Source organism: Trichoplusia ni, chromosome 12 (assembly GCF_003590095.1).
Source record: "Trichoplusia ni isolate ovarian cell line Hi5 chromosome 12, tn1, whole genome shotgun sequence".
Lineage (NCBI taxonomy): Eukaryota > Metazoa > Arthropoda > Insecta > Lepidoptera > Noctuidae > Trichoplusia > Trichoplusia ni.
Window position 1 is genome coordinate 1,266,311 of NC_039489.1, and position 18,634 is coordinate 1,284,944.

The 18,634-nt window shown below is 35.1% G+C and overlaps 1 protein-coding gene across 1 annotated transcript; it reads left to right on the plus strand.

Moving 5' to 3' along the window:
* Positions 1 to 10,762: 10,762 nt before the first annotated feature.
* LOC113499657 (UDP-glucuronosyltransferase 2B20-like) lies at positions 10,763 to 18,603 on the plus strand. The gene is made up of 9 exons (XM_026880197.1): positions 10,763 to 10,916; positions 13,086 to 13,238; positions 14,272 to 14,374; positions 14,602 to 14,791; positions 15,173 to 15,367; positions 15,498 to 15,720; positions 16,561 to 16,780; positions 17,528 to 17,747; positions 18,072 to 18,603. Exons 2-9 carry the CDS (start codon positions 13,086 to 13,088, stop codon positions 18,337 to 18,339), a joined length of 1,572 nt encoding a protein of 523 aa, XP_026735998.1. The 5' UTR covers positions 10,763 to 10,916; the 3' UTR covers positions 18,340 to 18,603.
* Positions 18,604 to 18,634: the final 31 nt, after the last annotated feature.

Sequence of the window (18,634 nt, forward strand, 5' to 3'; positions counted from 1 at the left end):
ACCGTAGTTACTTAACAACGCGCAATGTTTTTCAATTTCGCCGACATTTTTTTAACTTTTCAACTGCGCTAGTTAGCGTTAGTAATTTAAAGTGTTGGATTGTTTCGTTGAAGGAAGTTTTAGTTAGGAGTGGACTGAAATTGGGTTAACTATGTTTTGGTTAATTCTATTGAATCTGTCGCTGTAGAGGTAAAAACAGGTAGAGTTGATCTGGAGCGCACCAGAAATAACAAAGTTCTATTAAAAAAAATTGCACATTTGAAGAAGTAAAGTCAGTTTCTCTGCTTTAAAGTATCTTCAAATTCGTAATTATGATCCGATTGTATATTATGAGAGCATCGTTAGATCGTTTTACATAATAAAAAGTAAAACTTGTTAGATTGCACAACTAGGTACTGATAGAATAATATTTGCTGCTGAAAGATATTTTCCATTTATAGGTAATCCTTATACTAGTCTCTGAAATAGTGGTTTTACTGAATGCGTAAGTCCCTTTCCATCTAACCGTTCAACAGAGTATTAACAGAAACAATACGTCTAGATCGTCATCAAAAACAAACAGTCAATAAAGTAATGAATACATTTACATCAATCAATTAACCTTGCTCCCAATTCAATTTAATTTATATTCATCCAATTAAGAAATCAACACAAAATTAAACCGAGTCTAAATTCAAAATGAATACATTCTAAATTCAAGAGGAATTTAGATGAAGGCTCTTCACTAAGACCTTTGTTACCAAAATGGTTTGTGTTAAGGTTGTTTCATACGATCCCAAGAAGTAACGTGAAGAAGTGGGCCACCGTGTCAGCTCATGATTAAAAACACCAGTTGGGTTCGAAACTAATCGGGCAATCCCGATACGCTTGAGTAAACCGCAAGCAAGCAAAGCCTTTTTGTCATTGTTTATGTCCGAAATTTGCGGGAGTATTTGACCGGCCTGCTGGCCTAGTCTTTAATGGCCCTGACTGGTATACCGCTGGTCCTGGGTTTTTCATATCCAGGACAAATGGTTTTGTGATGAGCAAACGATCTGTAGGTAATATATATGTATTTAGAAGTTTTTTAATCTTGATTAGCAGGAAATTTCGACCTGGTTACACCGGCGCTGTAGTAAAGCATGTTTATCAGTTATCTAGTAGGCACTCATAATACAAGCTTTGATAAGTTTGAGACTAGATGACGCGTTATTACATTATTACCTCATATACAAAAATAGTCGTCAGATTAACTCATTTAATACACATTTAGTTATTTTTGATAATTTTTTTAAATCAAAAAACGAAGACTCATGACGGTTTTGCATAAAATCTTAGAAATGGCAATGTAGTGTGACATTTTAAATATAATACCTATCTTCTTTGATAGCAAAAAATGTTTTTGTTTTCTATCTAATCTTTTAAGTATATTTTAGATACTGAACAGCAGGCTAATATCTATACATATATCTAAGTATTGAAAAAAAAATTGGTTATCTTCCGCAGTTGACGAATTTTTATTTTTAATATCTCCTGTTGCGCACTGTTTCCATGCGGCCCAGAACCGAGAATCGTGGAAGGATTTGGGGGAGGTCTTTGCCCAGCAGGGGGACACCGTAGGCTAGATAAAATATATGTATATATATCCTGCCGCAATCCTTTCTAGAAGTTTCTTAAGAAATGCCTTAATACCTATCGTATTTATATTTATGTGTATAACTCGTTGCATGTACATAAATAAGTAAATTAAAAAGTGGTGTCCTTAGATAGGTGACTGAGTGCCGAGACACACAACATCTTGTAGGTAACCGCACCAAGTAGCAGATCCGGCAAGTGGACAATGTGGCCACAACCTCTTACAACAAGACTCTTACTCTTGTGTAAGCAAGACGGCGCTTAACACGGTGTATTCTCCGTCTCACTTCTACATCACTAAGTGTTTATTTAGAGATGTCGTCAGGTCCCAAGGTGGTTGCGTTCTAGGTTTAGATGTATTGTCAACAAATTTATCACTTCAATAAACTTTGATGCATTTGTGGTTCAATTGTTGAGATCCCATGGGGTCATACGGTTGAATGACTCATTGACTTGATGAATCGTTTGGATGCCGATACGCCATCCAATTGTCGCAACGTAACTTTTGGAAGCTAATACTTTTTTGCGAATTTTGTAAGCTATCGTAGTGCATTCTTTAATTGTCCATAAGTGAAGGAAAACACTGTTAATTAAAGCAAAATATTAGAAAGTTTTTCGTATAATTTTTTCATCTTTTCTAGCCATAAAATCTACATAAACAGTCCAGCAAGCAAGGAGTTTTAAAAATGAACATATGTGGCGGGCAGGTCTTATTTTTTTTCTTGACGATGCACCTATTTCTTGCTCTCCGAACATCGCCATTGTACATACTTTGTACGTGTACACGAAAGATGAATAAATAAATTACTGAAAATACTATAATATATTCCTACAAACAAATTAAACGACCCGTCCGTCTATTCCTGATACCTTGTAAACATTTCTGTCGAACAATACCGGGTAGTCAGGGTACACAATGAGCGAGTCTGCCACAACCTGAATGGGACCATACTAAAACAACTAGCCACAGTCTCCTTATTTGAAATGCAAAGGGTGCCATGTACTGGTCTTAGGGCAAGATCACACTGGGTGGCTAATATTAAAATTTATTTTATTTTTTATTGAAAGTGTGTTAAGTCTTTATAAGAAGTTTTGTTTGTAATTTAAGTTTTTTACAATTTTTTAAACCTTAGTTTGGATACTGGGAGTGACAATTTTTTGTTTATAAAGTAAAAAAGAGTATGACTGACTTGTAATAAGTAAGGCTATGATAGTACTGAAAATATTCAACCAAGAATTGAGTCACCAACTATATCATACTGAACAAATGTAATTACCGAAAAATATTAAATTCAACTAACAAAGAACAGGGTTGCTTCTAAAGACTCAAATATTTATAATGAATCTGACAAGAAAATAAAAGAAATCATTCAACCATATCTATCGACACCTCAACTCCTCTTGCCAAATCGAGCGTTTTTCGGTAATATTTAGAATATGATATCAATAAACTCCAGTGTGAGCTCACTCTAAACGTCGGCACCGATTCAATCGGCCACCATTTTAATTTAAACGGCGTTGCCAGAGATTGGTCGTTTGCGGCCATCCCAATTGGTTTGTAGCTTCAACCTCGCCTTTCTGAGGGAATATAATATCAGACGGCCTTGTTATATAATTAAGGGTCTATGTTTCTACGAATATATTTTCGGAATAAATATAATTAAAAAGGTAGGCGTGCTTTTAGAATTCCGAATTCAAATGGTTAAACGAAACCCAATTACTAAGACTCCGCTTTAGTATTTATCCGGCTATATCTCATAAACTAAGTATAGAAACAGCCGAAATGTTTTGATTGCCACTATGCAATCAATACGAATAATATAAATATTTAAAAGAGCTGCCATACAGCACACGCATTATTTTTTCAGCATTTTATTATCAAGATTAGGAGGAAAACTCTTTGTTCGAGAACCGACTTGCATTTGACAAACGTTTTAAAAAAACTCAACCTTTTCAAAATTTAAGGAACAAAATTTTCTTTCCCAAAATTAGATAATACTGATACCAACAAAGAAATCTCTCCACCAATTTTTTATCTCATTTTGAAGTTGTCTACAAAGACTGTACAAAAATAACACAGAAAATAGTAGTACCCTTAGTATTTGTCTGCTACCTATTTCATTCCGAAGTAAATCGAAACCAAAATGTACGAAGTGAAAACTATCTCGTAAAGTGTTGTTTGGTGTTACTTCAGGTCGAGTTATTCAATGGGCTGATATGAAAACATTGGATTTCGCGGCGGCGTGCTCACTCATCAATACAAATGTCTGTTACAGTTATGAGATACACGGACGCTAAGGATAGGCAACAATTAACGTGGTCGAGTGGCGTGCGCACCGGTTTCAAGGTGTCGCTAGCTCTTAGGTCCCGGGTTCGATCCCCGTTCTGGTCAATGTAAAAATTCACATTTCTACACTGTCTCGGGTCTGGGTGTTTGTGGTACCTTCGTTGTATCTGAATTCCATAACACAAGTGCTTTAGCAACTTACTTTGGGTTCAGAACAATGTATGTGATATTGTCCGCATTTATTTATTTATTATTATTTAATTATTAATTTTGACTGGGCTGTTGGTCCAGTGGGTAGTGGCCCTTACTGTTCTAAACCAGTGATTTTCTGTGTCTGTGTGTACAAAAAAAATAGCTTATAATGAGTGAAATGAGAGTTGTTATATTGTGTGTAATTATATTATTCTGCAATTTATACGTTATCGATACTCTTTAAAGTAAAATAATGGGCCCAAAAATAATTACCTCCTTTTGAAGTCGAAATCGTTTATGGTATTTTGCGATCGTAATACTTAATTACAATATTCAGTAGTTTAATGATTTTCATACTACGAGTATATCTTAGTAATAAAAAACAAGTACATAGATCTCAAAATGCTAGCCTATCTACAAGTCCGTACAACACACTAACTCAATAATACAAGACGATGAACCGCCGGCCGTTTTCAGGCTGAAAGCACCGTGACTTGGGTAGCCTTACGTAGCCGTAGTATTTGCCTAGTTTCAGCTTCGGTCTAGAAATCTAGACTGTTTCCAAGCTATTTCTGCGAAACCGACGTCCGTGAAAGGGCTATTCAAGCTTTCTTGGCCTTTGGACGTTTGGACGGATATTTGGTTTTGCATTAATAGTTTAGATGTTACATTTTAAAATGCGGTTTAAACTGTTTTGAATAAAATGTTTTGTCGAAAGCTAGTTATGGGATTCCGTACCCAAAGGTATGATTGGAACAGTATTAGTAAGGTTCCCCTGTCTGTCCGTTTGTCCATCCGTTTGTGACCAGGCTGAGTGTTAATAACCGTAACAGATAGTCAGTTTAAACTTTCAAAGATGACGTATGTCTGCTTCCGCTAGAACAACGAATAATAAAAATCCGTAGCAGTAATAGTAATCCGTTGATACGGCCATACGTGTATTTTTTTTACTTATATTTAAATACTAACTGTTGCCCGCGACTTCGTCCCCGTGGGTAGAAAATATAAGTTATGATTTATACCCGCCCTGTTTTTTTTCACATTTTCCATTGAATCTTCGCTCCTATTAGTTGCAGCGTGATGTTTTTATAGCCTAAAGCCTTCCTCGATGAATGGTCTATTCAACATGAAAAGATTTTTTCAATTTGGTCCAGTAGTTCCTGAGATAAGCGCGTTCAAACAAACAAACAAACAAACAAACTCTTCAGCTTTATATATTAGTATAGATAGATATAGATATATTGTATAACATTGTTTTGGCTGAACTAAATTACTTGATTGTTCAACACTATAAAATGTTATCGACTGTTCAATAAAATTCAAGTATCAAAATTTATTGGATTGGAGAGATCAGAATAAGAACTCAAAGCATTCACTTATCAAGCTGTTCAGGGCTCTTAGAAACATTTAACGCTGAAATAGATGCACAGGAACATCTAATATAGAAGCTGGAAGTACACTATTTATTTTTAATTTTTATCTAGCCTATACTGAATCCCACTGGTAGCCTTAACTTTAGTACAACAGCCATAGAGGTTTCCCCTAAATCTATCCAAAGTTCTCTATCCAACGACTCTTGAAACCAGTATGCATTCAAATCGTAATACCACCGCATCTTAGACCGAGGAAGGCGACGTCGTCCATCTGCTGGCTCTCATTGTGTGGTGACTTTTACACAAGCGCTCAATGTCCATGAGGCTGAAGTAACCCGCCACATCACTTTTGATTCTGGTAGTTTTTCTACTTCCATTAGTTATCTTGGAATGCAGACTGGCGTTCCAGACATGAGTTAAAATAAATTGTAGTCCTTGCACGAAGCTCACAAATTAGTGTTAAACGACTATGGATACGAAAATCGTCTTCCAAAGATTTGTTTTACCTCTTATAGATAGCATCGAGCATAAGAAAAATCTCGCAGAATACGCCCTAGCGATACCATAGTTCTGGCGAAAAACTTTTATTTTGCGATTATTTTTTTATTTAAGTTACAAAATTAACACATCTATGGTATAACTGTGAAAAAAGAATGTGCAAATATCCTTTTCGATGTTACATTCACAAGTTAAATAATATATTTGGCTGGTATTTAGTGGTTTTACATCAAAAACCGTAACATATATCCATTTCGTTCCTTTCCGTTCAGTTGGTTGAAGTCATTCCGATTTCGATTTCCGATTCCTATTGTCAAACCGTAAACAAAACAAACAGTATGTGTAGGTAATGTAAAGGTAGTTACAAAGCTAGTATACACACAAGTAAAAGCAGATGTTAAGGTGATGATACACTAGAGCACTTTGTTATAACTAAACAATGAGCTCGCTGAACCGAACCATTCATCGTCAAACTATTGCATCAGCTCAAGCGTTGCGCGATGATCGATATTTATATCCTTTATTATTATATCCTGGGACAACTCACACACGGTTATCTGATCCCAAGCTAAGCAGAGCTTGTGTTATGGTAACCAGACAACTGATAAACTTACTTATATATTTCTAAATACATACATATTATAGATAAATTACACCCAGACACCAGAACAAGTAATCATGCTCACCACACAACATTAGTCCTGGGTGGGAATCGAACCCACGACCTCCGGTATAGCAGTCAGGGTCACTAACCACTAGACTAACAGGCCCGCCAATTTAAACGAAAATAAAGAAATTCTACACATATGAAATTTTTTTGGTAGTATTTTACCATTCTTTGGCCCAGCATTCACATGGACGTAATTTTCAACTACCTTAAAAAAAGAATAAGTTCTTAATTCGCACGTTTTGTTCCTCAGCACTTCAAAGATGAACCGATTTTGTCGAGTATTTTTTCCAATCACGAGAAATACCTTTCATTGTGCTCCATAAAAATATCATGAAGTTTGACTCAGTAGTTTCTTATTTAAAGTCCATTTTATGTTTTACCAGGAAATACTTTAGTGTATCACCAACATTAAATTAACTTCCCAACTTTAATATTACAAGAGTATCACAAACTTTGAACTACTCATTCTTCCTTGTTGTGGGCGAAAATAGCTTACATTCACAAACATTATAATTAGAAAATGAAGTTTGTTGGAAGTAATATTCAAACCCACGCTTAATTGAATTATTTTAATTTAACTACACGAATCGTCGAATAGTATTGTGTAGGTACGAAATTATTGTATAACTTGGCACATCGGGAAAGAGCAACGAAATGTCGTTATCTTTGTCTCACACAACGCTTATGTATAGCTCGATCTCGCTTCAACAATCTTTTATCTGTTGTCCGAAGCGCCAAGTAACTAACATCTATGTTTAAATTTATGTACTCATGTCTTAATATGTCTGCATCACAGGCATAAAGCTTAACCCTATCAGAACTTAATGAGCTGTTCGACAGATTTTTTAAATGTCAAGTTTTTTTTTACAAAATCCGTAATTTACTTATTTGTTAAGTAGTATGACATCTGTCAAAAAAGTCAACTTAACGCAGACACGGTAAAGAATAATTAAAATATGACATGTACAAAATATGTCAGCAGAATTTTTCAGTTTCATAAATCCGATATAAATATTTATGGACAACAATAAATTCGGAGTTTAATAGGTAATACACACCCGATCACAAATAAATGTGCAATATTATTTTTATTTTCACAAATAAAACTCTTTACGGGTCACAAAACTACTGGCACTATTGGTATTTGATCTTTGGTACCTTCTGGTACTAAACCACAGGAATGTACGATAGAGTGGCGGCAAGGCTCCATAAAATGGTTATAAAATGGTCGTGGCAGTGATTTGAAAGCACTGTTAATTCTTGAATTTCCGATCTAATTTAATCGACTGTTCGGTTATTATCGTGAATACATGAACTGTGCTAACTACCTATATCCTCAGTACCTAAGTATTTTTTTTAAATATTGCAAGTTAAAAAAAAATACTAACTTTCTTATGAAGAAAATACAGGGTTGGTTACACTATGCGCTGTAAATTTTATAGAGAGTCCGTATAATACAAAAAAAATATGCATTATATTTTCATTAGTACATACTACAGTTTGACCTCAAGACCTTTTCTCCGTGTAAAAGAAATAATCCGTTTTTAAAGTTAAAATATAACAAATTTTACTAATGCTAAGTATATCCAGAATAATTTTAGCGCCTTAACAAACTGTAAGGCAGCGTGAAACAGCGCCGTCCGATCGCAGATTGCTATGAACGGCGTGCCAGGCGCTTCAAATTGCTTTCCATGGTACATGCAAATAGAACTATCTCTACTAAGCTCTTTAGACTATTTTGATAGAAACGAAGACTCCTAAAGCTATTTTGATTAAATTCAGAAATACAATTATAGTCAGGTAAGATTAAATTGTCTGAATAATATTTTACGTAAACACCTTGGTGTAAAGAGCATCATTCGGGTATTAATTACGTTATCCAAATTGATAACTTCTATAAGTAAATGTATTTTTGTTTATGACATAAATTGTAATTTGCAACTCACGATGACTTTTTTTAAGGTTTTATTATTCAAAATAATAATATCTATAAATATCTATCTGAACTTTGTTGGCTAGATGACATCATTCTCCAAATTTCTCTTATTTTGTTACTAGACTCACGTTCATAATACGTAAAAACGACACGAATCAAGTGTAATTTTAGAGTTTCGCCGCCGAAGGTTATAATGCATATTATGCATTGCTACTTAGATACGGTTATTCTTGAAGCTGAACCTAAGTCATTTAAGAAGAGTCTTTTCAGATGATAAGGTTCAATTCAAAGTTGACGTTAAAGAATGTGTTAATTTATTCATTGAATGAGGAACATAGTTAAAAATGCGATTATCGTTGTAATTTATGCTATAACGATTATTGCATCACGTAATAATAGGAATTACCATAATGATAGCACATCAGCGTTGTCATTGCTCAAAATTACATCTTAGTCAAGGGTTTAATAGTCTTTTTTCAACAGAAAATAAATCCGAAACTTCAGCCTTTTGTCGATAAATAGTTTCGCTAAAGCTCTATTTTCAATACAACAGTAAGGCATTTCAATATGAAACTGCTATTCCATACCTCACGGTTGCATTATATTTAAATATTAGCTCTGCCATGAATACTTTTATCCCTTACGGAAATAGACTTCCTACGTATCTTTCGTATCGTTATTTTTATCGAAATCGTTGTAATGTCAATGAAGATGAATGAACCTAATATTGACGTACAGGAGCGAGCAAATTCAATTATCCTGTTCTTCTGTAGATCTCTAATTTATTTAAGAACTTACGAAGTTACGAAAATAGTAATCGCCTAAAGAAAAGTGGGCGTGGGCGTCTCAATTTGTTACTAATGAAAAATAAACTTTTAAGCTTTGGTCAACATTGGTATTAATTATGTTAAAACTGACTTGCTAATTTGATGTTATTATTATTTACAGATTTTCTTCTAGACTGACTAGACTAGACTGCTCTGCTATAGGCCTCTCCCAAATAGAAAAGATTTGAGCATCGATCACTACGCTCGATCCTCAGCTTCGGGTTGATTCCAAATCCCAATATTTAAAATACTGAAATTATCATGATGTTTTCCCTGACCTAATGTCAGAACGTCTTAGTGACTGCTGGACAAGTCGCTCCTATGGCACGCCACTTAGCTCAATCTCCAGCTGAACTTTTCCATCTATAATTTTTTTCCTTATTTTTTCTCTAAAAATACGACTCCTGCACTTAATCCTTGTGATTTCACAAACATTCAGACACCGAGACTTAAATCAAGCATTCGTGGATCACAGAAAAGCATGTCTATTGCTTTCTATCTTACGTGTTTACCAAGTCCTTTTCTTGTCTTTGCTACTTGAGAATATTTGAGAGAGCGAGACTGTTCTTTGTACTATTTTGGTATGGCGGCATCTTGATAACACGTTGAGATAACATTGTCAAATGAGATACATTGGAAATGAATGCCTGTGTGGGATCTGGGTGGTGGAAGTTTGAATTATAAAATACTTGTTACCGGTTTCACTATTTGTGTGGATTCCAACGGCATCGATGTTGACGACAGAAGAAATATAATTTTGAAAGCAATATAATTAGTAAAACGTTGTTTTACTATTTATATCTACTGAGGCATATTATCAAAATATGTCGAGAAGGTGTTAAGGAATCGAATAAGTTGCCACTCTGAATACACCAACGCGGGTTTTCGCCAAGCAATAACGGGTCCGGTAGACCGCTTTTGCATGTTGTGCATCCGAAAAAAAGTGGCGTGCGTTGAACTCGCGCTGGGTTCCGAACTAAACATTTTTTATTTGACAATGTGCTTATACTTGTCTAAGTCTAGTACTGCTCTGCGCTGAAGAACTACAAAATAAAGGCTGGCTTTCACGTAAAGACCAACAGATAAACGAACAGTCAGACAAACCGACAGTAAAACTCTGGAAATTTAAAAAAAAATAGAAATTGAATGAAAATTTAAAAAGTCTTCTCTTTAACTATTCCTCTAAAAAACCCTAAAAAGACTTGCGCTTTCTCTGATTATCAATCCCCCTTCACCCCCCCCCTGCCTGCCCTAAACCTGTCCTGCGTTGTCAGCGACATATTATATGACGTATTCAACGCTTATACGCGTCCGAGCACAACACTATATAGCACTAACGGTCATCAGTCCTTCAATCCTCAGTTCGCTTGTTGCCGCCATGTGTGACACATCTTGCAATGTAGATTAATTTAATTTAATTGAACATAAGTTTTATAAAATTATTTTTTATTTATTTTAATTGAATTTTAACAATTAATAATTTAAATTGTGTTTAATGTGATTGAGAGATAATTCGATCGTAAGTGTTTTGTTTTTTAACGTGATTGTTTAAATTTATAATTGATTGTTTTTTGGCCTTGACCGTGTGTGAGGGCTATTGTTGTACAATGTATGATAATGTTATCAATCTCGCATTTTAAGTTTGAATGCAAGAAGTCAGGTTAAAACAATTAAGTTATTACTTTTTTATAAATCTATAGGTGCTAATACGATAGACAGGTAAATGTTTTGAGTAAGTGCAGTTGTAAGGATAATCTCAGGAACTACTGAACCGATTTTGAAAATACATTTACTAATAGAAGACCACATCACTTTTGAGATTTTAATACTATTAATTAACCCTGATCCTGACAATTACCGCACAACATGTCATGTGTCACCTAGTAATTATTAAGTTTTTTGACCTTTCTGGTATGTGATATTTGTTTAATATTGGTACTAGTGATATTATTATTTTTTTAACAAGTGGGCACACACAGGATAAGTGCATCACTTGTGCATTGTTTTTTTTTTATTATATTCAGTATAATCATTATATTGTAGTACTTATTTTATCATTATTCTTTACAAGATGCAAAAACTTGTATTGAGAGTACGCCTTGACGCACTGCACAGCGTAAAGAGATGTCTCTCTTCCACAACTACATTAGTTTTACTTTCGAAAATTTCAACCCGTTTTTTGTAACTTCATCACCTAAACCCCCTAAGAAGAGCCTCCCCTTATGAATAACGTGGCATTATTATTGAAATCCTTAGTTGCAATCCCAAGATTGGTATCTGAATACGCACCAACGTATTTTTAATTATCATTTGCTAAACCGGTGAAGTGGTGATGTTTTACCTGCGATTTTTTTAAAAGATAATATTATTAGTAAATTTATGACATAACGTATCTATAAGCCACGTAACACGATAAATACAATCAGATTTTTCCTTAGAATTGTAATTTGTAATACCTACTAACTTAGGATTGCATAAAACCTTGGCTACAATCAACCGCATATATTGCATCTTTGATATCGATAACACCTTTTCGTAAAGAAAGAAGGTCGGTTTTTGCAATAATATCTCGATTTATGTGCTGCCGAGTGTACAAGTCCGTGGAGATTAAAAGGTTACTTATTAACAGCACTTATAAAACAAATGAGTTTTTTAATAATGGTTCATTAAAATAATTAAAATAAATAAGCGGTGGCGAGACGACCTTAACGCTTACCGCGCAGGCTGGTTCCATGCGGCCCAGAATAGAGAGTCGTGGAAGGATTTGGGGGAGGCCTTTGCCCAGCAGTGGGACACAGTGGGCTAGAGAAAAAAAAAATACGAACTTTGATGAATAAACTCTAAGAAAAACATGTTTTCTCAATTATGGTAGGCACTATAGGTACTCTTTAATGACGTGGGCGTGGTTCATCATGAACCTTCTGAATTTTGAAAAGTAGATACTTGTAGTAGTCATCTTTTTTCCCGCGTTTTTATGCACTCACTATCTTGTTGGTCTGTTTGTTTGTTTGTCGTTACGGTTGGATTTTTGTAACTCAATTTTCAGACAATTCCCGATAAGTTAGCAGGCCGAAATTGTTAGAGTAGCTTCATACCCTAAAAAACTGTAAAAATTTGTAGACCGATTTTGAAAAATAATAATAATGGAGTGATTTATTTAAATCAATTAATTATTAAAGTTAACTATAATATGTTATGTACAGAAAAAGAAACAATTACCACACGAAGTTTTATCAAATTTAATCCTCTTATCAAAATCAGCTTATTAATAGACGTAACAGAATTCAGTTTACAAGCATCTACGTACCTAAAATAAGTCATACAAAACTAGTCAATAAATGATAACGTATCGAAAAATACATCATTCACGTTACGTCTACTACTGCTGATAATTTCGTAAGTTTTGTCGTTTTATACTCAACTAGCTGTTGCCCGCGACTTCGTCCCTGTGGGTAGAAGATATAAGTTATGATTTATACCTGCCCTGTTTTTTTCACATTTTCCATTGTATCTTCGCTCCTATTAGTCGCAGCGTGATGGTTTATAGCCTAAAGCCTTCCTCGATGAATGGTCTATTCAACACAAAAATAATTTTTCATTTTTCCTGAGATTAGCGCGTTCAAACAAACAAACAAACAAACTCTTCAGCTATATATATTAGTATAGATGAACCATTGTAACATTTCAGATGCAGTACAGAACAGTGGTTGGATTGCTATTGCTAAGCATAGTCTCATCAAACGAAGCCCTGAGGTTACTAGTTTCATTCGGAGCGCCATCCAAGAGTCACAGTATACTAGGCCATGGTGTAGTTAATAGGTTGTTAGAAGCTGGTCATGAGGTAAGAAACGAATATGATATTAAAAGTACTTTGAATGAAGTCTTTCCAAGATATTCTTTGACGCCGCCAAGGTTGGGAAAAAAAGCGATGGCGAGGTGGAATGAAAATGAAAAGTAATTTATTTAAATTAAGCCACTAAGGAGTACTTTTTGAAGGTTATATTTTCTTGAACCGCACCCAGTTTTGCGCAGCCTTCACCGCTTCCTAAACGCTTTTTCTGTGAGAGAAGAAATGGCGCAACAAACTCCCCAGCAAAAATGAATTGAAAGCACCCCGCTAGAGATGAAATAGCGCGGGATAACTAATTGTGTATTTGAGAGACGCCTGTTTCCGGTTGTGGAATACCATATTCGGCTGCTAATTATTCTAAAATATTTATTTTGCTTTTTACTCTTACTTTAGTGGAGATTTAAACTGGAAAATGATAATAGAAACGGCAATCTAAAGGCTTTAAGTGTACTAGTCGATCTTTACCCCTGAAGAAGAAACGAGAAAAGAACTTTGATTATAAGTTTACACCATTGAAAGTGAAAGACAGTTCTATTATGACAGTTATATTATGTTTATCATAGATGTGTGCTTTAATCCTGATGCACCGTGTACGAGGAAACTCCAATACCACTCCGTCATACTTAAAACTCATTCGGTGCTGATCCCTATCCCTAATGAAGCTGGTTTGGCTTGACAAAACCAACTGGCTTACTCCCAAAAAATATAATAGTGTTTCAATTGAATTGAGATCGATTTGGTATTCTGAAACTGGCGGTAATTCGAGCAGAGGCATGAGTTAGAATTAGGAATAAATTTTGTTATTCTAAACCATGGTTTGGTTCGAAAACATCTTCTATTAAAGAACCGAATATAAAGGATTCCTGTTAGTTCTCACTGGGAACTGGTTCTTACACATAATATTATTATTATGGAAAAACCTTTGTACTTACCTTAATCATGCCTTAAATCGCTTCAAGACCAGAAATAACACACATTAGAATGGGTAACATTTATGATGTATTAAGATTTTCTTTTCTTTTAGGTGGTTCACATAACATCATTTCCAAGAAAAAATCCTCCGCCCAAACTGAAGGAGATCGACGTTTCTTCAATATTCGAATTTTTCAAGACTATGTCAGAACAAGGTAGGTAATTTAGAAATACCTATAGGCTATTTGACTGAATCTTAAAATATAGAATTATTCGTCTTTTTAGTCCGTCAGCCAGGTTCACAAAAAAGTTTGGTCACGTATTTTTTATTTAAACTTAACAGATTTTTGTCAAATACCTCATTACTTAATAAACATGGATTTATTTATTGGAGGAATTAAACGTATTCTTGTCGAATAAATTCAGAACTTTCAATTTTCAGATGACAAATTTAAACTGAAAAATATAATTGGTCAACCCAATTTAGGAGATTCACCATTCTTTGCTTACTTCGCCACCTACATACATAAACAGTTTTTGGAACACCCAAATATACTGAAACTCTTGAACGATCCAAACGAGAAGTTTGATGCCGTCATCGTGGAATGGTTCTTTTCTGAAATGCTTGTTGGGTAAGTGGTTTGGTTGATAATCGTTCAAGAAAAACTGTACAACTGTCCGAAAGAGTAAAGGCTGACTATAGTCAGCGTTTTTTCGTGTATAACATGGGAAAACCAGTCAGGTTTGACTCTGATTAGTTTGGTACACTGTACAGTGTTAAGGTTGAATGTGGAGCGGTTAGCCTAATGACCAATCCGCGTCGTTGGAGAGCGATAACTTAGCATCTCGTATGTTATCTCCCGAACAGCTGTAAAATAATGGACAGCATTGAATTTTTTATTTTGAAATCCTCTTAATTCTTAATTTTCTTATCTTGTTATGGATTTTAGGTTTTAATAAAAAGTTTGTTAGTTTAAAAACCGTTGTGAACTATTTTCATCTCCAATTTTCAGAATTCCACCTCTATTCGAATGCCCCCTAATCTGGGTGTCTTCGACCGAGTCCCACTGGCAGGCATTAAGACTAATGGATGAGATCCCCAACCCCTCATATACTGCTGACCTGTTCTCGTCTAGTCGACCACCCCTGGACTTCTGGCAAAGAGCTGACGGAATATGGAAAATTGTGAAAAAGCTTGTCCTTATTGAGTAAGTATGTATGTGGTGTACTGTGCTAGTGAAGAAAACTAACAATTTTGGTAGAACTTACTTGTACCTGAAGTGCACCTACATACATAAGTTTCTTCTTCCAGCAAATAAATTCTTGTTTTTCTTCCAGTCCGATTGTAACTGCATATGAGATGTGGATGTACAGCAGTGTTTACCCCGAAATAGCAGCTAAAAGAGGCGTCACACTACCTCCGTATAGTGAAGCTGTATACAACGCGTCCCTTATGCTTGTGAATTCACATCCATCAATCGGAGGGTCGATAAAATTGCCGCAAAATGTCAAAAACGTCGGAGGTTACCACATTGATACTGATGTCAAACCCTTGCCAAAGGTAAACCTTTTATACAGCTGCTTATATTATTACCGTGTCTATTAAAAAATATTTAAGAAAGAAGAAAGAAAGAAACATTTATTTGTTAGAATGTAGTAGTTACAATAGGTGTTTTATGGTTAGTAGAGTATCATACATTCTACCGAATCGGTGTACAAATATTAACTTATTATATATTAGAAAAAGGTCTCTTCCATATGTTTTTACCAGATCATGTGCTAAAATGATTACTTTTTTGTTTTGTCTCAAGTTTTTTCCATGAAACTCCTATTTCAATTCAACAATTGAATTTAGTCTTTTAAAATAATAATTACAAACCGAATATTTTTTTCTAATTCAAATAGAGCTTCTAAATTGAACTAGATAATTAAATATGACCTATGATCCATACCACATAATAGCACCTTTATTAAGACCACCACATAAATTAACACACTAGAAGTCACCTCGCCTCTTAGTCATAGTTCCCAAGGGAGAACTAAAATGTGAACGCCCGAGCTAAGCTGAAAGCAATACTGGCAGAATTAACTCTCATTCTTTCTCAAGGGATTTATTACAACAATAGGGAATTAAAGGCTAAAAGCATCCAGATCCCTCCGGATTCTTATCTAGATGCAGTCGTTTTCTCTAAAAGGCAAGAAATGAGTAACTGTAGGAAAAAGAAGATGGTCTGAATATTGTAACAAAACACTACACATTAATCGAGCATCGCATTTCGAAAATTATGATTTAATATTTAGTTAAATCATTTACAGAGTATTCTCAAAATTCCACACCATTTACTTAAAGAACTTATATTTTCAAAACTGAAATAAAATAAGAGCCAAACCATTATTGCAGGATCTCCAAAAACTGATGGACGAAGCAAAACATGGCGTCATATACTTCAGTATGGGCTCAAACCTGAAAAGCCAGGACATGTCTGATGGAATGAAAAATGACTTGCTCAAAATGTTCAGCACCTTCAAACAACAGGTTATCTGGAAGTTTGAAGGTGATCTGCAGAATGTTCCCGCCAATGTGCATTTAGTTAAATGGGCTCCTCAACCCAGCATCTTGAGTGAGTATTATTTCTGTAGAGATACTTTATTTAGATTCTAAGGGCACAGTTCTGCATTTGCAGAAAGACAACTATTTGTAAGTTTTTTTTTTGTTACAATTCATAACTTTCAAACAACGCCATCTATTCCCAAACTAAGGAATGATTAGCTTATGATTTCTTACTAAACAACTATTTTTTTCTGCTACTTTTTCTATTATCAAATATAATTTGATTTCAGTTTGCGGTATTGATTCCAAACACTCGCAATACAATTTTCATCAAAAACCGAAACCGTGGTCGAGTGGCGTACGCACTGGTTTCAAGGTGTCGCTAGCTCTGAGGTCCCCGGTTCGATCCCCGGCCGGGTCAATGTAAAAAATCACATTTCTACATTGTCTTGGGTCTGGGTGTTTGTGGTACCTTCGTTGTATCTGAATTCCATAACACAAGTGCTTTAGCAACTTACTTTGGGTTCAGAACAATGTATGTGATGTTGTCCGCATTTATTTATTGAAACTGAACTGACTTCAAATTTGATGTCAAACAACACTGACTGATCTTCTTATATAGAGATGGAGTTCTCTAATTCTACTTCTTCCTCTGTTTACCCCATCTCTATAAAAGAGGATCTGTTAGCGCTGTTCTGAAGTCAAGTTGAATAAATGGTATGCAGATCATAAAACATGCAGGTGTATCGACAAAAATTGGACCTTTCACCTTCATTCAACTGCTCCTTAAAACGACTTGTTTTTTTTCCTCTGACAGACCACCCAAATCTGAAGCTCTTCATCACGCACGGTGGCCTCCTCTCTACCACGGAGTCCATACATTTTGGAGTTCCTCTCGTCGGTATACCAGTGATGGCAGATCAGCATCTTAACATGAAGACTATTGATAGCAAGGGTTTCGGCATCGCTGTTACATTGTCCGAAGATATGACTCCTGAATTAGAGGAAGCCATCAACAAAGTTTTATTGGATCCGGCGTAAGTTGCTTATTATACTTTGTCCTTCTGATGACCTTCCCTATACGGGAAGAGGCCCGTGACTTATCTTCGGTGATTTCGTTTTACCAAAGTTTTGCTCCCGTTAATGCGATTAAACCTGTCTCTTGAGCACTCCTTTCTTTAAACTGTAACCTTTCCAAAGGCAAGCACCTAAGTTTAGTATTTTGTTCTCTTCATTTAAACAAATAGATGAAATGTTACTAGGTCAGTAAAGACAGCTTCTCTCTATTAACTTTTGTCTTGTCTAAACTATAATAACATTTCACCAACAAAGGACTCTAAAAATTCTAATATTTTTTATAGGTACAGGACCAAGGCGAAGGAATTATCCAGGATATACCATGACCGTCCGATGGTACCAGGCGTGGAGCTGGCCTACTGGGTGGAACACGTGGTCTCGACCAGAGGAGCCCCGCATCTTCGCTCACCAGCACTAGACCTCCCTTTCTACAAACGCTTTTATTTTGACCTAGCTGCTTGCTTAGCTATAGTCTTCGTACTGCTCAGAAAAGCAGTCAAGTATATTCTTAAAATGAGATCGAAACCCCAACCTAAGAGGAAAACTAATTGATTGCTTAGTTGATATTATTTTTTAAATAAAATTGTTTTTGTTTTAAGATATTGTATTGCAATTTTTAACTTTTGCACCAGTGTTGACCAATTTCCAATTTAGAATTAACTTCAACTCTTAATACGATTTATCATAAAAGTGAAATTGTACATACGAAATGAGAATTTAAACTCAACCTACGTATATTTGAATGAACAATTCTTAAATAACTCGATTTATTATCTGCACATTATTATGTTCAATATACGAAAAATATATCCACAATTCTTCTTTAAATGGGATCCATACACATGTA